Source organism: Callithrix jacchus, chromosome 3 (assembly GCF_049354715.1).
Source record: "Callithrix jacchus isolate 240 chromosome 3, calJac240_pri, whole genome shotgun sequence".
Lineage (NCBI taxonomy): Eukaryota > Metazoa > Chordata > Mammalia > Primates > Cebidae > Callithrix > Callithrix jacchus.
In genome coordinates this window covers 47,505,887-47,529,150 of record NC_133504.1, presented here as the reverse complement: position 1 = coordinate 47,529,150, position 23,264 = coordinate 47,505,887, and the positions used below count along the sequence as shown (strand labels likewise).

Below are 23,264 nucleotides of genomic sequence, written 5' to 3'. Positions count from 1 at the left end.
GCTTGTTTTCGTCAGGTTTGTCAAAGATCAGATGGTTGTAGATGTGTGCTGTTATTTCTCACATCTCTGTTCTGTTCCATTTGTCTATATGTCTGTTTTGGTACCAGTATCATGCTGTTTTGGTTACATAGCCTTGTAGAATAGTTTGAAGTCCAGTAGTGTGATGCCTTCAGCTTTGTTCTTTTTGCTTAGGATTATCTTGGTTATATGAGGTCTTCTTTGATTCCATATAAAATTTAAAATAGTTTTTCTAATTCTGTGCAAAATATAAATGGTAGTTTCATGGGAGTAGTATGAATCTTTAAATTACTTTGGGCAGTATGGCCATTTTCATGATATTGATTTCATTTCTTTGCAGTTTGTTCTCCTTTCCCCTTTATTGATATACAAATATATAAGACCATTGATGTTTTTTAATTTCTAATGAAAGGCTTGTATTTGGTTCTATGAATAGCTAGATGCATTTCCAAAGTTTATTATTTGCTCTTTTATCTAAAGTTCTTAAGCTACCTTTGCAAAGCCTGTAAAAGTTGATAGAGCACAACAGCCATATAAAATCTGATTGGTTTGCTTATCTCTGATGATCTAGAAAGCTATAAAACCTTTAAGTTTCCCGGTAAAAAGTAAAACAAAAGACTTATTTTTATAAGTTCTGAGCAGAAAAAGTACATTATTATTTTGTTATTTTGAAAAATACATATGAATAAAAATGTTCAAATAGTGCTTATTTCTGAAATAATTTAAGTCAATTCATAACTTGAGTGGTTTCTGATCTTTTCCTTTAGGTAATGAAGAAAAACTGTGATACTGGTACAAAGATTTAATGTTCAGAAATAATTAGCCTTGTCCTTAAGAAAATTATATTGACTAAGATTTCTCTCAAACTATTTTTGTTGTTTACCATTGTTAAAATTAAGTAACATTCATTTGGATAAAGTAGTAATTTTTAAAAGGGAGGCTTTCTCATAATTTTTGATCCCAAGCTTTTTATCATTGTAAGGCTTGCATTTGTATACTTGACAATAAAATATGTACAAAGTGTTGCACTAGTTTGAAGATTCTAGTGGTGAAGGTTGCCTAATCAGTTGTCAGTACTGTATCTAAAAACCAATCGATATTGGAAGTGTTTGATGCTGCTCTTTTAAAATAGCTAAAAAGACATTATTGTGTGCTTGTTCTTACTTCGTCCCTGTTTTATTGTACAATGAAGGGAGGTTATTTATCCTCATACTGAATTTCCAAAACTATGTTTGCATTTACCATTTCTTTTTGATGGAGAGAAAAGTTAATTGTCTTACTTTGATAAGTCTGATATAGGACTTATCACTTTTCTTTATGTCTTTTGTCACAGTTCTGTCGGTGGAATGTTAGCAATTAGATATGTGCTAGCAGGTTAAGAGTAACCTGATCACATTAACAGTGGTTTAAGTGCCATTTAGACACCAAATCAGTGTTTTCTGACATGTTAGAGAAAATGATAGGACTTTCTGCTGTATAAATGTCCAGTTACCAATCCTTGTGCTATTAAGTGACAGGGCTCTAACGCTGACAGAGGTATTGACTTCTGTTAAATCTTGAACTTTGAAACTAGTCAAATCCTCCTCTTTAGAACAAGGAGAAGATGACAACCAAAATGCACTCCTTTTGTAAAACATAGGTGAGAAATTAAAACTATTTAATCCCTCTAGGCTCAGGGACTATTGTGGAAGAGGTGGACATGTGAGATTGTAAGGGTTGATTTTAAAGGATAAAATTACGGTTTTTCTATGAATTAAATATTAATGTATAAATCCTCCCAGTCTTAAAATCTGAGAAAGTTACATTTGTCTTATCTGAGTTCTTTTCTCAAGAAACCAACCATCAGGTCTCCTGATCTATCAAGGCAACTTACTAAATCTTGAGAACTGGACATTGTGATGCTAGGCCTCTCACCTATCATGACTGCCTATCCTACCACCTACTCCTGCTGACCAACTCCTCTTCCTTACCCCTCCTAATTCCTGCTTTAACACACATTGTTACACTTCTTCCCTGCTATATAAAACCCTAATTTTAGTCAGTCCAGGAAACAAATTAGAGACCGATCTTCCATCTCCTTGGCTACAGTACCCAATTAAAGCTTTCTTCCCTGGCGATACTCATCATCTCAGTGATTGGCTTTCCATGCAGTGAGCAACAGGACCGAGACAAAACCCCTGGAATTTCAGTAACAATATACAGTAGGAATACAATAAATATTTATCAAATGAATGAATGAATGAAACATTGGAAGAATTATGCTAATATGGCCTGATGTATCCCTCTCTGGAGATAGCCTTGCTAATAAGTCCAAAACTCCTGGGGTTTGTTGGTGTAAAGTCTTCTTTCCCAAGACATATGGCAGTACCAAAATGATTCTCCTTTTGTGCTTCTTCTGGCCTACAAATTCCTACCCTACTTTCTGAAGGTAGAGCATGCTATTTATCTCTAGACTTTCCAGTTTATTTAGGCAGGTTATGTTTTTTGTCTTGATTGCCTGGGACTCATTTGCTCTAGAAAATGTTTTACCATCTATGCTGTAATCCATTGCGATTTTACATTTTTAACTCCCAAAAGCCAAACTTGATGCCTCTTTTCCAAGTTCTTGGTGACACCCCATTATTGCCCCTGTTCTCAGAGTCACAATTATCTCTTCTGAATTCTGCTTACAGAACCATTTGTCACTTAGAAGAACTTGGCCAATTTTCCTTGTACACAGCAGTTCAGATTCAGAATGTGTTTTCTTACCTAACATTTAATGAGAACATCAGTCTTAATTTGGGATTATAACATATAGAACCAGGTTCATAAATACTCTTGGTCATAAGTCAGTTTATATCAATATAGATGGAACAACTGATTGCAGTTGTGCCGATTTCTATACTATATATTCCATACACTCATGTTTGTGTGCAAGCCTCTAAAAACTTGAAATGTGAAAAACAGTAAAGTTTTCCATATTTATAGATGAGGAAATCGAAGGTTGGCAGGTGTTAGTAATTATTGACAACATCACTCAAATAGAACTATAAATAAAAGATCTACATATGTTCAAACCCGGGTTCATCGAACTTCAAATCCTATTATTTTGCTGCTATATCACATTATTTCCTCACACATGCTGAGGACACAGCCATGGTTTTTTTGTGTGTGACTACAACCTCTTCAAACAGCCCAGTAAATAATCTTGGTGCAAAGTTGCTTTCTTTTAAGTGGCTGTAGCAAGTGCCTTGACTCTTATTGAGTATGACTGATATGTCCTTTTTTTCTGTGCCAAACAAAACCTGTAATATCTATAAACCTCAAACCTGCCTATAATTCTGGGCAGGTTTAATTTTTATCAACATTGCTTCTTTTTGTAATAGATTAATATAGGAAATGGCTCTAAACTGGGGGTGATTTTACTCCCTAGGTGTTATCTGGCAATGTTTAAAGGCATTTTTGGTTGTCACAGTGTGGAAGTACTATCATCTCTTCATAGTACCATAAATGTCTTAATAAAAAAACAAAGATGATACCAGATATCTTACAAAGCATAGAACAATCCTTTTCCACAAAGAATTATATGGCCAAAAACATCACTGGTACTGACTTCGAAAAATCATGAGGAATGGCAATCATAGTAACACAAAAAGTCCAGATATACTTTGAAATTCCTGAACATCAATTGTATGTCCATAAAATGAAAGTAATAATTTGTACCTCACATAGAGTATTGCAAGGATTAAATGAGATATTAAATAAACATCTTAGACTACTTCCAGACATGGGAAGTACTCCTGACATATTCTTTCTATTGTTCTTGTTAGTATTGTGGTATTCTTTTTGCCTTTATGACAAACAAGTGAATTTTTCAGTTTTCCCTTGAGAAATATGTATTACCCTTGCTTCTCACAAACACTGCTTCCTCATTCTAGGGAAAAAATGAATTTGGGTGGTTAGCAGGAGTACTTTTTCTTCCTTCATACCACACTATGTCTGCTCTGAAAATTGAGCATCTGTGATCACTTTACACTTTTTCTGATCCTTTCTACGAACTAGCAGATTGATTTTTAAGCTTATCCTGTTGACATTTTCAGTTCCTAGGAAGTAAGACATTTGTTTTTCTCTAAGCTTTGTCCCTGTGGATAACTCTACCCCAACGGCACCCATCTTTTAGGGATTTCAACAATCCCCTAAATAAATCCAAGTCCATCTGCTAAAGGACGAAAAAAGAGTCAGAAGTGTGATTAAAGGAAATTGAGCCTTTTGGTCTCACCATTCCCTCTGGATTTTCTTCTTCTTTGGTTTTCACGAACCTCTAAATTTGCCAGGGAACAAATACTGTTTCCTGCAGGCTGATGTGTGTATTCTCAGTAACATGAGGAATGGGCAAAAGGTGTTGGATAAAGGAAGCAATGACTAAAATGTGGGAGGATGAGCTACAGTAAAGGAGAAAAGAGCATTTCTGCTTAATGGATTTTTAAAATCTTTTTTTCACTATTATCCTTTTATGTGTGGAAATCACATTTGTCATATGGGAAGGTTATTGGTGGAAAAAGAGCTTTAGCTCAGATTTAGGCACTACTCAATTTCTCCTCTGGTTCAGGCCTGGTCTTACCACACTGTCTGAGCTGTAATTAGTGTCTCCATCCAAATCATGAAGACAATAATATATTCATAGGGTAATTTTGAGCATTAAGACCACCGACCTGAGCTGCGAGGCCTTGATGCAAAGTAGGTACTCAATGTGTACTATGTTACATTTTCAACATTCTCATTTGAGTTTCACAGGCTGTAGCCCTCTTTGGGAAGAGAAATACCTGAAAAGCTCCAATGCAGATTTTTAGCTATATTTTTAATTAAACTTTTAATTTTGAGATAATTATAAATTGAATTACAATTTTAAGAAATAGTATCATGAGATCCCATATGCCCTTTATCCAGTTTGCAACAACGGTAATGTCTTACAATACTTACTTACTGTAGTATAATATCACAAGTTGGATACCGACATTAATGTAATCAAAATGCAGAACATTTCTAACACTACAAGGCTCTCTCATGTTGCCCTATCATGGTCATCCCTACATCCTTCCCACCTTCATCTTCTCCTTAACCCCTGGGAACCACTAAGTCTTCTTCATATCTACCATGTCTTCACGTCAGCAATGCTACAGAAACGAAATAATAAACAGTGTATGATCTATAAAGTTGTTGTGTGTATCAACAATCAGTTCCTTTTTACTTCTGAGTAGTATTCCAGGATATGGAGCTATGTCAGTTAGTTTAGCCATTCACTCTTTTGTTGCTTCTATTTTGAGGCACCTATTAATAACCTACTACAAATATTCCTGAACAGGTTTTTATGTGAACATATGTCTTTATTTCTCTGAAATAAATGCCCCAGAGTAGAATTTCTGAGTCATATGGCAATTGCATGTTTAGTTTTTTAGGAAAATGTCAAGTAATTTCTCATGGTCGCCATACCATTTTGCATTCTCACCAACAACTGTTGAGTGATCCAGCTTCTCCAAATCCTCACCAGCACTTGTTATTGCCACCATTTTTTCAACTTACTGAGGTATAATTAACAAATACTATTTGTATTTCAAGGTGTACAACATGATGTTTTGATATATGTGTATATTGTAAAATGATCACAATCAAGGTAATTAACACACCCACATTTCTTATGTTTACCTATCTTTGTGGTGAGAATGCTTAATATCTACTTTTTTAGCAAATTTCACATATAATGCCTCATTATTACTATAGTGACCACACTGTACATTAGGTCTCCAGAACTCATTCAGCTTATAACTCTAAGTTTATACCTTTGACCAACAATTCCCCATTTTCCCCACCTCTGACCCCTAATAACCACTCTTCTGCCCTTTTTTACTATGAGCGTGACTTTTTTATACTCCATGTATTAGTGAGATCATGCTGTCTTTATAAAGACAAATACAAATACAAATGCTATTATTGGCTTCTTTCACTTAGCATAATGTGCTCTAGATTATGCTAGGTAATGGTAGATATTCTACTTACTACATTCATGTTGTAGTAAATAGAATATCGTTTTATATGGATTAATAATATTTATCTATTCAATTTATTTCACCTGTCATCTGTTGATGGATATATAGGTTGTTTCTGTATTGTGGCTATTGTGAATAATGCTGCAGTGAACATGGGATTGCAGTTCTCTTCAAGACAGTCATATTATTTCCTTGGGATATATACTCAGAAGTGGAGTTGGTGGATTATATGGCAGTTCTATTTTTAACTTTTTTTTTTTTTTTTGTAGCTGTGAGGGCCATGTGGGGCAGAGCCTGCTTAAGGGAACCAGAGCTTCAAGCACCCTCCTTTCACCTGGGCATTATTGAGTTGACAGCTAGGAGCATTAACAAGCAATACAAATTGTTATTTTTTTTCCTTGTGCAACCTATGAGGTTGAATTCAAATGAATTAAATTTGCATGTTAAGGGACTCTGCTATATAAACCTTTGGGAATTTCTGAGAAATCGTAAACTAGAACAGCATGGCTTCGCCCAAATAAGTGGGAAACCTCTTCAGAGGAGTTTCACGTAAAAATGTCTTTCCTATTTCTTAAATATGATAATTTGGGGAGCAGGAGCTGGGAATGCCTTCCACTTTAAGATCTCACTGACCCTGATGTGGGGCTGAGACAGCTCTTATCGAAGTCAGGCCATTTCTTTATAGTCTTATCTAAGGCTATAAGTTATTCACTCAAATATTTATTGAACACCAACTATGTGCCAGATAGTGTGCAGCGCCCTGGGCCATCCTGGGTCAATGATTTGTATATCTTGGGATACATGTAACAAACCTGCATGTTCTGCACATGCATCCCAGAACTTAAAATGTATATATATATATATATATATATATATATATACACATTATACCAAGCCAACAAAGAGATTTTATTGAAAAGTTCATGGTAGCTCATGCCTATAATCCCAGCACTTTGGGAGGTCAAGGCAGGTGGATCACCTGAGGTCTGGAGTTTGAGGCCAGCCTGATCATCATGGGGACACCCTGTCTCTATGAAAAATACAAAATTATTCAGGCATGGTGGTGCATGCCTGTAATCCCAGTTACTTGGGAGGCTGAGGCAGGAGAATCACTTGAACCCGAGAGGCGGAAGTTGCGGTGTGCTGAAATACTGCCGTTACACTCCAGCCTGGGCAATAAGACTGAAACTTCACTTCAAAAAAAAGAAAAGTTCTAACCACCTAACATCTGATTTCTCAAAGTTTTTTAATTTACCGTTTTTTGCTGGGGGGTCATAGTTCTCTGACATGAAAAATAAAAGGATTTTTCTATTGTTACTTTTCAAGTAACTCTAAAAAATTTTTATTTATGGGTACATATTAAGTATATATATTCATATATATGAGATGTTTTGATACAGGCATGCAATGTGTAATAACATTCCTCTATGTTCTACCCTAGAAATTAACCTTAAGCATGCATTAAGCATATATCATGTGTTGGAGTCTAGATATCTCTGAGAGTTCTCACACACACACACACACACACACACACACACATGTGTATATATAATATACACATGTATATAATATATATACACACATATCTATATGTGTATATGTATATATACTATCTGTATACATATAGTATATTAATATATTATAATTAATATATAATTGATATATTATTTATATTTATAATTATAATCATATATTATTTATATTTATATATTATTTAATTATATACTATATCATAATACATATATATTAATATATATACATATAATACATATTATATATACATATACATACATATAATACATATTATATATACATATATATGTGCATATATATACACATATCTGTATGTGTATATATATATATGTGTGTATATATGTACACATATCTATATGTGTATATACATAAAATAAGGCCTAGATTTTTTTTAAATAAAGGAATAAAAGTCTCCATGCAACTGAAATTGAACAGAAACTCAGAAAAATCAAGGGCTAAGGCAACATGCCTGTTAGGCTTGAGGCTCAGAAATATTCAATGGTCACTGAGTTGACTCCTGAGAGGCAGAAGGGACTGAAACAGGACTATCAAGGCTATATCTAGATTTCTCAACATATGTGCCATTTTTCTTGATCCTTTTTTTTTTTTGAGATGACATCTCACTCTATCACTATCGCCCAGGCTGGAGTGCATTTTTCTTGATCCATTTTGATGCTACCCCTCTTGCCCTTAATTTCTGTCTCAGTGAAACAGTACTCTCCCAGTCTTTGTATGCTAATGAAACATCCATTAATGATTCATGTATAAATTGTCTTATTTTCTGGTTGTTTCATCACATACTCACACCCATACTCTGATGCACATGTGCTCACACTCTATCTTTGTTTTACAATCCTATGTGCAACACAGGCACACATACACACACACATCCCTTTAGGTGGGATGCCATTTCTGTTGACCTTTGTTTGTGCTATGTAACTGAGACACTATTTCTTGATTACCCTCCACCCACTGCCTGCACTATTAATCGAAATTTACAATAAACAACATAAAACTGTTAAATATCAAATCTAATGGGATGCTGATAAAGCATTAATTAAAAAGAAATTTTAGATAAATTCATCTGTATAAATAACAGATATTTAACAATTGGCTACAGAAGCTATTAAAAGAGAAACAGATATGCAAAGAAAGCAAATTAAGGAACAGAGAAAGACAAGAGCCAAAAATAATGAAATAGAAAAAAATACATATGAAAGCAACAGAATGTTTCTTTACAAGACTAATAAAATAAGCAATTCTTTATCAAGACACTGAGGCTTGATAAAGGCTTTATATTACATTATCAAGGCTTTATATTACATTAATTTGTTTCATTTTCACCACAACCCTATATAGTAGATTCTGTCAAGAAAGTGCGCAAATAAACGTTAAGAAGAGAAGGAGACCATGGCCATAAATACAGCAGAGATTTTACAAATTAATGGCAGATTCTGAGAATAACTTTTTGCCAACAAAATGAAAACCTGTCAATATCAATTACCAAAAGTAACTTAAGAAGAAAAGAAATAAGGAATGCAATACATATATATTTTTTAAATGGAACTATCAGTTTAAATTTCCTCCCTCAAAAAAAAAAGAGAGATAAAAGAAAAAGACCATTTGTATTTTACAGGATCATTTTGTTAACCATCAAATCCTATCTTATATAAACAGTTTACACAATAGATTTAGGGAGTGGGTTAACAAATTAATTTTGAGAACCTAATATTACTTTGAAAATAAGACCTGACAGAGAGTTCAAGAAAATCCCAAATTATAGACAATCTCATGTAGCAAAACAGGTGCAAAAATCCTAAATATAACTTTTGTAAATCAAATCCATCAGTGTTAATAAATACACTGTAACCAAGCAGCATAGGATATAAGCAGGAAGATTTGGACTTCACCTAAGGGTCTAGACAGTGATGATTGAGAGATTATAGAACAGATTTGAGTAGGAGGGCCAAAAAATGCTAGATGAATTGAAGAATGGGGATATTTACATCTGAGACAATTCTGGGACATATCAAGTAGTCTAGACTAAGAAAGATCAGGACTAGCAGAATAAATGCTAGAATTTAAAGAAGGGACAAATTCAGAAGTATTTTGGAGAAAGAGTTAAAAAGAACTGGTAAATTATCTTCTGAAAGAAACATGAGGTTTTTTTTAAAAAAATTAATTTTTTTGTGGCTGATTAATGCAGAGATTCTGTGCTAGCTGGCCTGGGATCCAAAATTAAACAAGTATTTTCCCTACATAAAACCTGAAATAATATAATGTATTGATATATATCAATCATGTAGTTACAAGATCCATACTAGGAAGGAAGCTCACTTAAAAAAAACTCATAACACACAAAATAAAATGTATTAATAGGGATGCTTTTTATAATTTTATAAAATTAGCGGTCAATGATGAGAGCTTAAGATGTCAACTCATGATGAGTTGACAGGCCTTGCTAAAATGCAAACATGGTGATACATGAAGCCATGAGGATTCATGAACACCTTGAACAAACTTAATTGATCAAATTAGCAAACCTATTCTAAAGCACAAGGAAAAGGGAGATGCAAGCAATAACATCAGAAATATTTTTCTGTGTATGGGAAGGGAGATTATTGAGAAGTCAGAAAGAGACATTCATCATATGGGATGTGAGTAGTTTCTTTGTGTTGTTGCCTAGTTTGAACTTGCATTGTAGATCCTTCCTTCTTCTCGTTAATTAACACACACTCACTTTGTCTTCTGGTTAGGTATATAAAATATGATAAAGAGATTGAATTGGGAATCAGAAATCAATGCCAATTCTATCTCATGCACTAAATTGCTGTAGGACTTCACTTACTCTCTTCATCCCAGCTTTTACTTTTGTAAAATAAGGGCCTTAGACTGGGTAAGTAATACCTACAACAGCTACTCCATTCTATAAGATAGTTACACACATTTTTAACCTAACAGTCTTTTTTTGTTGTTGGTATTTTTCTTTTATTTTTAAAAAAACACTTTTATCAAGAAAATCACCAATTAAGATTGAAAAGCTGGTGATGTTTTAAAGACATATGTTTTCAGGCTTTTTTACAGATTAGCCATGTATCTTGGTTTACAATGAAAATCTATAGAACCTACATATGCATAAGGCAATATCAGTTTTCATTATAATCATATTTCACTCATTATAAAGTCCCAATATTTCTTGTTAGTCATATAATTACATGAGAGATGTTTCTTCCAGAATAACTACATTATCATTGAAATTGTACTAAATTTACAAATATATCTTAGTCTTTAATATATATGTTGTCAAAATTCAGAGAGATTAAATTGATAAATATCTTCCTATTGCATCTTTTCATTTTTGTGAATTATAAGCAACTGTCAAGCCTCTGGAGTTATATAAAATTATCATCCTGCTATCAAATATAAAGTTACATTTCTGATACCTTTGCCTGTTCTTATATAGAGAATCACTTACAGGAATACTATTTAGGATATCAAATATTCTTTCAAGTAAGATAAAGTTGCAGTAATATGCAGAGGAAAAGTGGAACTAGGATTGCCTCGAACAATGTGACATGCCAGGATATCTGATATCTGGCATATGCTTATGGAATACATCAACAGTCTTCATTTTGAAAACTGCACCTTAACTTTTACATATATTTTTATTAATAGAGGATTTCTTGCCTACCATTATTTAATACTAAGAGAGGGAAAGATGAAGTGATGAAAGGAAGGAAGGAAGGGAGGAGGGAAAAAGGAAGGAAGCAAGGAAGGCAGGAAGGAAGGATAATTGATGAGTCAGGATTCTCAGAGAAGACAGGGTAACGCTAGCTATATTAATCAGAAAGAAATTTATTAAGACACATAGATAACTCAAAATTGTTGGGATTGCAGAAGAAACATATTGCAAGAGGTGTTCCATGAATTACTCCTTGTATTACCCAGAACTCACTTGCCAAAATCAGGAAACTGAATCAGAAAGCCACCTCACAGCCACTGACCTCAGAACCTGACCCCTAACAGGAAGTGTACCAGTAGGACAAATGCTCTGTGCTTGCCCTTTATGCCTACATAACCAAGCTCTAAAGCAGAGTTTTCTGTGGGAGCAAGGAAGGCTGAATAGTGTTTGGTGTATTCCTATTATTATTATTATTACATTGAAAATGCATGTTTTACAATGCAGAAAATTAGCAAAATGTGCAGACTTCTCAAAAAAATTGGGAGACACACAAATTAAAATATCCAATATGGAATTTGTTTAACAATCCCAAAGCTTGGAAGTGTAAGGATTTATTCTAGAAAGATCTTGCAATCTTGAAGACAGCAGATTTATACTAGCACATTTGTTCAAAACTTTTAACAAATCTATTTAGAATATTTTTCTTTAAGTTTTCTCTTTTTCCTTCCCTTGAGTTGTTTCCAAGTCATAAAAGAGAGGGAAAAGAGAGAGAGAAGTAATTCTGAATTCTTCAACCTATTGGAATAAAGTTAAGAATTACTTCTGAGATGTAAGATGATCATGTCTTATCACCATTTTATTGGCCTTTCTTTTCTTGATTATTTACATAGAAAAATCTGGAGATGATATCATTTTGTGCTCCTCTCCACTGTTCTGGAAGTATTATTTTCTGATAGCCTATTTCCCAAACTGAGAATTGATCTTTTTTTAAATTTTTCATAATAAAAATGATTCTTATCAACATATTACTAAAATTATTTACTTGACATAATTTATATTTGAGTAACAAAAACCAAAAATAAACAAAAATAAAACCCAGAATTCTTTAACTTCCAGAAGGAAAAAGCATCTATTGATAATGTTTCTAAAAATATATGTTTTCTTTACATTGATGCTAGCTGTTTTCAGGATTCCTGATGAATTGTGCAAAGGAATTATCATGAAAATCTTGAAGAAACTAGGAAAGGCTAGATTGTTTGGAATATTTTTATGATAAAAATCTTAAACCAGATTTATGACAATCTAAGTGAAGCTATTTAAAATATTTCTTGTTTCCTAAAACAATGAGGAATTCAACTAATTTTCTATGGTAGATATTGACACGTTCTCTTCTTTGATACAAAGCTAGGCCACATTTCCTAGCCCTCTGGAATTTAGAAGAAACCAGCTGACAAATTCTCCCCACTAGAATGTGAGTAGAAGTGACAAGTTCCAAGTTCAGATTGAAGTGGCTAAGAAATCAGTATGCTTTCTCCACATTCTCCCTTTTGTGTATTGCCTGGGTGCAAAGACTGCAGTGCTGGCCCTAAAGAATGAAACAGAGTCCCTATCTATTCACACTGGACTGTAAAGTGAGCAATGGGATTATGAGGATTGCTGTTTAAAGCTTTTAACCTAGCCTGCCTGCTATAATCTGTGAACATACTGTGCTTCGGGAGAAAATAGTCAATATAAAAATGTGATCTACGTATTCAAGCTGCTTCATATTGGTGCAAAAGTAGACTGCAAACTCAAAAGCATTTTACAAATATATTATTGTTAATACAACAATAAAAATATTCATAGTTACACAGAATTTAGTATTTCAATTGTGGTTGTGCTTGGGATGAAAGTTGGGAAAAGGAATGAACAGACAAGAAAAATCCTATTAAACTTGAATTTTATGAGAAGCAGTCCATGTTACAGAACCAGAGAAGTTTGGCTTTCAACTATTCTAATAGTTGCATTGATTAAGAAAAATATAGATTTATAAGAAGATGTAATATATAAGTCATAGACAATTTAAAAGATGTAACAAATCTGAATCTTGACCTTGCATTGTTTCTGTTTTTTTCCTTAATGCACTTTTATTTAATTTAGCTTAGCTATTTTAAAGATCATATTACTCTAGTCAGAAGCAGTGTTTTAGAATTCAGCTGGGTCACAGGAACTTTCTCGCCACTCCATTCTAATTTGCAGTTTTGCTATAATAAAAGCCCTAAATGTATTGCTACTGTCTAGATGTTTTATCTGAAACAAGTGTCCTTTGTAGTCTCAGAGGACTTTTCTATTTTATTTCCAGTAAATCAAAGTCTGTGAAGAGCTTCAGTTCTTATTAAGACATACCCTTCACAGTCCAGTGATTGCCAACTGTGGCAAGCCACTGACAGTTCATTTACATATAAGTGATGACTTCCATCAGGTAGTTGGCTCAAACACACAATGGACATTTAGAGCATATCCAATATTTCTTGTTCTTTGATGAGCACCAAGTGCCAATTTTTATATAGAAACTGACTATTGAAAAGTGAAGGCTTCTTTTCCATGACCTTACACCGTCTTCTACAGGTCTAGAGTGAAATATTGTCACTGAACTTAATGTAGGCTCACACCTCTAAAAGACATTCAGTAGCCTTACTTCAGCTTGCTAAAAATCAGGGAGTCAAATGTCGAAAACCCGAAACAAGAACTACCACATTTTATTAAAGGAAAAGTGAACTTCCTCATCCTGTACCAAACTGTCATAACTGTAACAATTTTTATATTTTTATAAAGTAATTTTGACAGTATTAATTTTCTCTTATAAATATATTTACTACTTGAAATAGTGATTATACAACACTCATTAAAAAAAACATATTATTTTGTAAGTGCCTTTCATTATAACTCCATGATTTTGCTCCTAATGTTTTTAGAATAGCAGTGGTTGAAATCTAGCCAAATATTTGTTCTAATTATATTTTAAAAAGGAGCAGGCTGATGACTTGTAATCATGCTTATATTCAACTTGTGTAATTTTTTCCTTTTTTAAAAAGTTGTGCATTTTCTGCTTTTTCAGGATATAAACAAAAAATACTTCTATCTTTAAAATGAAATTCAATTATCAATAAGGAGAATATGAATAATTTAATTTCACATGTAAGCCAAATTCTACATTTTAGCTTTAGCTAGTAATCACTTCCTCCCCCCACATCAAATGTTTTTCTGTTACAATTTTCTGGTTAGATCTTCATCATGGTTTTTAGTTCACCTTGATTTTGGTTTGGGTGAGGCCTGACTTAACATGATTCTTGTAATTGGCTTTTCTAAAGATTGAATAACTTGCATAGATATTCTTAGAGTAAACTCAATTGCATAAAAGTAACCCAAGAGTTTTTTGCTTGTTTTAAAACCAAAGAGACTATTACAGAAGTAATCGATGCAAAGTAAAAACTGTGAAAACAATGGGACATTTGTCATGTAGTTCCCTTTTCATATCTAGCTTCCATGTAGCTCTTTTCATATTTAGCTTCCATGCTATGCATAGGCTCTTTTCTTTCAATCATTGTTACTCATTTGTTTCTCTAATTCCATTCAAAATAGAAAGATGGTTAGAGGACTGGATCAAATTAAATTCAAGATTCTTAAGAAAACTTTCCTTCAAATTCTTTCAGCACTGGGGCTGGATGCAGTAGCCAAGGCGGGTGGATAATTTGAGGTCAGGAGTTTGAGACCAGCCTAGCCAATATGGTGAGACCCTTTCTCTACTAAAAATACAAAAATTAGCTGGGTGTGGTGGTGGCACATGCCTGTAGTTCCAGCTACTCGGGAGACTGAGGCAGCAGAATCACTTGAACATGGGAGGAGGAGGCTATAGCAAGCTGAGATTGTGCGACTGCACTCCAGCCTGGGTGTCGAAGGCAGACTCCATAACAACAACAGCAAAAATTCTTTCAGTGCTAAGGCAAATCAACTCAGAAATACTGTATATTGCTTCTTACTTTTTTACTTTAGAGTGAGCAATGAGTAGGGAAAAATAATATGACGACTATACCAAAAATTAACACAGTTTCCAAGAACCATTTCCCAAAAATTTAAGTGATAAAGGACAGTATTGTATACCAGATTCATAAGTTTTAGAAATAAAAAGTTTAAAGTTTCTTTATGTTATTTATTGGTAATGGATCAACATAAATTATAGTCCAATGAAAGGAGTACCTGACACTATGTAGGTTCACTTCATTATGATAAAACAGAAGATCAAATGAATGGTGTTCATCCAGAGACACTATGAACTTGTCAAAGTCCTTTATATATAAAAAGATTTTTATCCTTTTTTCCTGTTGATACAGAATTGATCTATCTCCAATGTTAACCTTTATCTTTGAGTAGAGAGGTTTCACTACTGTAGGTAATAATACGTTAGTAACATCATTCAACCTTTCATGACTTATAACGTTGTCTCATTTTCCTTTCTCTTATGGATCTGGCCACCAACTTTCCAACAGTCTGAATGTTAGCTCGTTTTAGTATTGGATGTCCATTCACTATAATATAAAACATACAGTTATATTAATATATTTTCAATTAGTATGATAGTAATATATCATGCTTTTAAAATTCTATAAGTTACAGGAACTAATGATGGTTGTGTTAGAATATGCAGAACATTGGATTTGGGCTCATTTCCTTTAGGTGTAGTGTGTTACGTTTTATATCATGCCAAGACACTCAAAGTTACTGTTAAGCCAAAGCGTTGAGGGAAGGGATGAGTGAAACTGGGTTTAACTAATATACAGAAGATGATCAGCCCTCTGTATCTATGGATTCCTCAGTAATGAATTCAATAACTATAGATAAAACATATTTGGAAAAAGAAATTTAATAAAGTTCTAAAAAGCACAACTTGAATTTGCTACACAAGTACTTTGTTGAACCACATGAATGAAGAGGTATGTAGCTATTGTGTTAGGTATTATATGTAACCTAGAGACTATTTAAAGTATTTGGGAAGATGGGTATAAGTTATATGCAAATACTAGCCAATTTTATATAAAGGACTTAAGCATCTGTGAATTCACATATTTGAGGGAGATTCTGGAACCGATTTCCTACCAGCACTGAGAGGTAAACCATACTTGAAATAAATTAGATGCAACACATGTTTGCTTTTAAGACAAACAGTATCAACTTTTTTACATTACAGTGTAATCAGTTCTGATAATACTATTTAAATCAACATAAACCACTATTTGTATAGATTACTTGTATAGATCTATCTGTACATATAAAATGACTTCCCAATTAATAAATAAAAGGTATAGATTTACTGTGGCCACCATTATACACAGAAATAATTTACAGATAAGGTAGTATATCTTTGCTATTTAGGTCCTATAGTGGGTATTAAACAAAAACATAACCAGCTACCAAAAACCAGTTAAAGTTATAAGAAGAACAATAATCAACATGGAAAAAAGGAAATTAATGACTTGAGGTTTTATAAGAAATAAGGTATTGTTGCTGGGTTGATGTAGTTTCATATTGTTATTTGACAAATAGCAAGGCCTTATAACAAGATTAAATTGGGCCACATTAAAAAAGGATCTGAATAATCATTTCTCCAAAAAAGATATAAAAATGGACAACAGGTATATGAAAATATACTCAACATCATTAATTATCAGGGAATGCAAATCAAAGCTACAATGAGGTATATCACCTCAGACTCCTTAGGATGGCTATTGTCTAGAGATAACAAATGTTAGCAAGGGTGTGGATACAACTTGTACACTGTTGGTGGGAATTTAGATTGGTGTAACCATTCTAGAAAACAGTATGGAATTTCCTAAAGTATTAAAAATAGAACTACCGTAAGATCCAGTAATCCCTCTTCTAGGCATATACTGAAAGGAAATGAAATCACCACCTTGTAGAGATTATCTACACTTCTACATTCACTAAAACATTATTCACAGTTGCCAAGATATGAAAACAACTTTAATATCGAAGGACAAATGAAGAACTATACCATATATATGCAATAGTTCTTTGCATATATATATATATATATGCAGTGGAATATTATTTAGCCTTAAAAAGAAGAAAATCCTGACATTTGCCACAACATGAGTGAACTTAAAGGGCATTAAGTGAAATAAGACAGATAACAAAAGAAAAAATATTGCATGATTTCACTTACATGTGGAATCTGAAAAAAAAGAGTCAAACATACATATATAAAGAATAAAATTAGTTACTAGAGGTATAGGATGGAGAGGAAATGGGAGATCACAAAGTAGTAGATGTTTAAGATGAACAGTCTAGAGATAAAATGCACAACCTGAAGACCACAGGCAAAAAAAAATGCCCCATATTTGGGATTCCCACTAAAGATCTCAGTTGCTCTTGTGGCAAAAACAAAATAAATTGGAACAATGTGAGACAATAGATATGCTAATTTGCTTCACTATAGTAACTATTTTACTATTTACACGTATCCCATTACATCATCTTGTTTACTTTAATACACACAATAAAACATTTTTTAAAACTGACAAATTAGGCCACAGTAAGAGTATTTGCAAAAGAATTAATAGTTTTCATTCCCAGTATGATCATAGTGAAAAGCAACCACAAATTAGTGTCCTAATCCTAATTTATTACAGTTACACTAGAAAAGCATGAGATATGCATACTAGTTATTGAAATGAGATCTTAGGATAAAATGCTTTCCTATTATGAATTGCTTTGATAATACCAAGCATATATTTCATCAAGCAAAAGATAGTTAAAATATCATATTACTCAAAGTAGCTAAAATAGAAAGAAATGTGAAAATAAGGGCCTGAGTTCTTGTTCTTACACATTTCTGAACGAATCCAGATTTAGTACTAAGTTTCCATACTTTTGAAATTGGAGGTAGTATCTATTTTGTCTAGTTGTTGAAAGGACCCAAAACTATATGTCAGAAGACATATTTGTAATAATACTTCATGAACGTTAACTCTTTAGTTGTCATGAATGTACCACACTAATGCAAAGTGTTAATAATAGGAGAAATTATTAATAGGGCTGGGGTGCAGTTGTGAGGGTACATGGGAACACTCTACTTTCCATCCAATATTTCTGTAAACCAATATTTCTGTAAAAGTGGAATAATTATAATACTAAAATCTTAAAATTTAAAAGCAGATGTGTCTGACACATTGTATTAAAAAATAGTTGCTGGATTATCTACCCTATGATATTATAAAATAAGCTTTTTAAAGAAATTTTACTGACATAATAATGTTATTTCATAAACATTTAAATTAAAGAATAATTTCATTTAGGATATATAAAAATATAAGTACACATAATATATCTTTAATCTTTCAAAGTAAATATTCTTGACATTCATTTTTGTCATATGGCAGAACAGACTCATAGAACAATCCTTTTGATAAAAACAAGTCAAATCCTAATAATATATGTTAAATGTATTTTAACTTCATTGCTAAGCTGGCAGAGAGGGAAGAAAATGCAAAAGCCAAAAACAAAGTGAAATCAGTAACCTTAGTAAATATTTGAAATGAAAGCCAATTTTTTTGGTTGTAGGTTGGGGATGGAGGATAAAGCATAGGATCCACCCAAAAGGGAGAGTATATCATGAGACCACAGTGAACAGCTGGGGTCTCAGAGGGCTGTGCCATCAGAGTGAGTGGAAATGAGAAAGAGAGAGAGACGTGGGTTGAAGGGTGGAGAGGGTGCAGGAAAGGAGGAAGAGAGGGGAAAATGAAAAGAAAGAAAAAACGAAAAAAACCTAAAGAAGGGGACATCAAGGAAATTTCTCTGTTTCCGTGAGGCTGAGTAGAGCGATCATAAATAACCCCAAACGTGGCCCTTAGTTTGGTGTTCCAGTTCATGTCACTTGTGTGATCCAAAAATATCTCAAATAACTAAAATTTGTTGTTCCCCAAGAACAAATGAAAAACCTCTGAAGAGGGAAGTAGCTTCAACAAAGGCCTTTAAAATATGTCATAAAAATATTTTACTAACCCCGACTGTGTTCCAACATGTTTTTCAATGGAAAAGCAGTACTTATAATATAATATTTGTATTTTAAAGTTATACAGATAGAAAACATCTAAAATTTCAAATATCAAAATGTTAATGATGAGTTTAGATATATAATTTAGCCTTAGATACCTTTTCAATGGAAAATATTATTTATGTAAAAATAACAATATTAGAAATCTAAGTTTCTAGATGTCAAGTGGAATGCATCGTAGAAAGTCATTTTTATTGTAGATAATTAAGAAATAATCAGAAACACAACAGTTTTGTTTCTATTTCAATAATTTAAATATTGTTTTTAAATGGTGAAAATGTTCAAATAAAATCGCTAATATGCTGAATACATGATTTATAGGCTGGGTTTTCAGAAATGGGACATTTTTTTTTTCCTCAAATGTTCAAAGTATGATTGTGTCCTATGTTTTCTTTTAAATTATCTACAAATTTTTATATTCACAAGTCCACATTATTATTTTTCATGCAAATTCCCTGACCTACTCAAGGTTATATGTTGTTCTACACTATTGGCTACTTCTTGTGAATACTTTAAAATTAATCTTTGTAGAGAAAGTTGGAAAGAAAACAAACAAAGAGAGTTTGGCAAAATAAAATAAGCATTTAGGTCATTGAGTATCTAATGAGTCCTGTTTGTTTAGATTCATGCTAAGTGCTATGGGGTAATATAAAGGACACTAGTTGAGACCTTTCTGGGTCTTCATTTCCTAATCAAGAAATAAACAAGAGAGGAAAACACTACAATTATTATGTTACTCATAATAACCTAGTTAAAAAAAATAAAGTGAAAGCACTACCTAACACAGTATCAGGCTCTGCACATCAGAATGTTATCATAATCAATATAAAGCAAAATACAGTTCTAGATGGAAATTAATATATTTAAGTATAGTAAGCCTTCTCTACCTCAATTCAACTAACTGTGGATCTAAAATATTTAGAAAATGCAATAAAAATAACAATACAATAATAAAAACCAAAAATTTTTAAATGTAATGTAACACATATTTAAATGGCATTTATATTGCATTAGGTATTAAAAGTAATCCAGAGAAGATTTAAAGTATCTGAGATGATATGCATAGGTCTTATGCAAATACCACATCATGTTTTATAAGAAACTCATGTTTTATAAGGAACATACAAAAACTCATGGTATTTGCATAAATACTGTGAGCATCTGTGGGTTTTGATATCCTCAGGAAGTCCCAGAGTCAATTCCCTATGTCTACTAAAAGACTTATGATATGGTTTGGCTATGTCCCCACCCAAATCTCAACTTGAATTGTATCTACCAAAATTCTTATGTGTTAAGAGAGGGACCCAAGGGGAGGTAACTGAATCATGGGGGCCAGTCTTTCCAAGCTGTTCTCATGATAGTGAATAAGTATCATGAGATCTGATGGGTTTTTCAGGGGTTTCTTCTTTTGCCTCTTCCTCATTTTCTCTTGCCACCACCATGTAAGAAGTGCCCTTCACCTCTTGCTATGATTCTGAGGCCTCCCTAGCCATGTAGAACTTTAAGTCCAATTAAACCTCTTATTTTCTTCCCAGGCTTGGGTATGTCTTTATCAGCAGTGTGAAAACAGACTAATACAGTAAATTGGTACCAATAGAGTGGGACATTCCTGAAAAGACACCCAAAAATATGAAAGCAACTTTGGAACTGTGTAACCGACAGAAGTTGGAACAGTTTGGAGGGCCCAGAAGGAAACAGGAAAATGTGGAAAAGTTTGAAACTTCCTAGAAACTTGTTGAATGGCTTTGTCCAAAATGCTGATAGCAACATGCGTAATAAGGTCCAGGCTGAGGTTGTCTCTGGTGAAGATGAAGAACTTGTTTGGAACTGAAGTAAAGGTGACACTTGTTATGTTTTAGCAAAGAGACTTGTGGAATTTTGACCCTAACCTAGGGATATGTGGAACTTAGAACTTGAGAAAGATGATTTAGGGTATCTGGCTGAAGAAATTTCTAAGTGGCCAAGCATTCAAGAAGTGACTTGGGTACTGTTAAAGGCATTCAGTTTTATAGGGGAAGCAGAGCATAAAAGTTTGGAAAATTTGTAGCCTCAGTATGTGATAGAAAAGAAAATCCCATTTTCTGGGAATTCAAGCCAGCTGCAGAAATTTGCATAAGTAGCAAGGAGCCTAATGTTAATCTCCAAGACAAGTGAAAAAATTTGTCCAGGCCATGTCAGAGACCTTCACGGCAGCCCTTCCCATCACTGGCCTGCAGGCCCAGGAGGAAAAAGTGGTTTCATGGGCCAGGCTCAGCATCCCTGTGCTGTGTGCCACCTAGGAACCTAATGTCCCTGCCACTTCAGCTGTGGCTGAAAAGGTCCAACATATAGCTCAGGCTGTGGCTTCAGAGGGTAAAAGCCCCAAGCTTTGCAACTTCTGGATGGTGTTGAGACTGTGGGTGCAGAGAAGTCAATGATTACATTTTGGCTACTTCTGCTAGGTTTCAGAAGATGTATGGAAACTCCTGGAAGCCTAGGAAAAAGTTTGCTGCACAAGTGAGTCCCTCATGGAGAACCTCTGTTAGGGCAGCGCAGAAGGGAAATGTGGGGTTAGAACTGCCACACAGGGTCTCTACTGGGACACTCTCTAGTGGAGCTGTAAGAAGAGGGCCACTGTCCTCCAGAACCCAGAATCATAGATCCATCAACAGCTTTCATTCTGTGCCTAGAAAAGCTGCAGACACTCAACACCAGTCTGTGAAAGAAGCTGGGAGGGAGGCTGTACCCTGTAAAGTCACAGGGGTGGAGCTGCCCAAGACCATGGGAACCCACCTCTTGCATCAGCATGACCTGGAGGTGAGATCTGGAGTCAAAGGATATCATTTTGGAGCTTTAAAATTTGACTTCCCTGCTGGAGTTCGGACTTGCATGGACCTTATAACCCTTTTGTTTGGGCCAATTTCTCTTACTTGAAATAACTGTATTTACCCACCTTGTATCTAGGGAGTAACTAGCTTGCTTTTGATTTTACAGGTCCATAGGTGGAAGGGAATTGCCTTGTCTCAGATAAGACTTTGGACTGTGGACTTTTGGATTATTGCTGAAATGAGTTAAGACACTGGAGGACTGTTGGGAAGGCATGATTGGTTTTTGAAATGTGAGGACAGGAGATTTTGAGGGGGCAGGGACAGAATGATATGGTTTGGCCCTTTCCGCACTCAAATTTCAATTGAATGTGTCTTCCAGAATTCCCAGGGGTTGTGGGAGGGACCCATGGGCAGGTAATTGAATCATGTGGGCGGTCTTTCCTATACTATTCTTGTGATAATAAAGTCTCACGAGATCTGATGGGTTTATCAGGGGTTTCCGCTTTTGATTCTTCCTCATTTTCTCTTGCCACCACCACAAAAGAAGTGCCTTTCACCTCCTACCATGATTCTAAGGCCTCCCCAGACACGTGGAACTGTAAGTCCAACTAAACCTCTTTTTCTTCCCAGTCTCAGGTATGTCTTTATTATCAGCAGCATAAAAACAGATTAATACAACTAACGTAGTTATGTTTGATGCCAACATATAGCAGAGGTCCAAGCTTGAACATAAGTTTTGTGTACTTTAGAATTTCACAAAGGGGTGCATCCAGAACACTGGTGGAACAAGTCCTCTAGGGACCTCTGACTCACAAACCTTCTTGGGGAAAAACTTTTGTTTTTTTGTTTTGTGACAGAGTTTCGCTCTTATTACCCAGGCTGGGGTGCAATGGCACGATCTCATCTCACCGCAACCTCTGCCTCCTGGGTTCAGGCAATTCTCCTGCCTCAGCCTCCTGAGTAGCTGGGATTACAGGCACGCGCCACCATGCCCAGCTAATTTTTTGTATTTTTAGTAGAGACGGGGTTTTACCACGCTGGCCAGGATAGTCTCGATCTCTTGACCTCGTGATCCACCGGCCTCCGCCTCC

At 34.3% G+C, this 23,264-nt stretch overlaps 1 protein-coding gene across 3 annotated transcripts in view; it reads right to left on the bottom strand.

Moving 5' to 3' along the window:
* Positions 1–15,463: 15,463 nt before the first annotated feature.
* IQCM (IQ motif containing M) overlaps positions 15,464–23,264 on the bottom strand; it is a 495,919-nt gene continuing 488,118 nt past the window's right edge. For all 3 annotated transcript variants that reach the window (XM_035292858.3, XM_078367842.1, XM_078367841.1), the window contains one exon: positions 15,464–15,821. In XM_035292858.3, the coding sequence (XP_035148749.3) occupies positions 15,718–15,821 (104 nt within the window). In that variant the 3' untranslated portion in view covers positions 15,464–15,717. The remainder of the gene's footprint in view (positions 15,822–23,264) is intronic.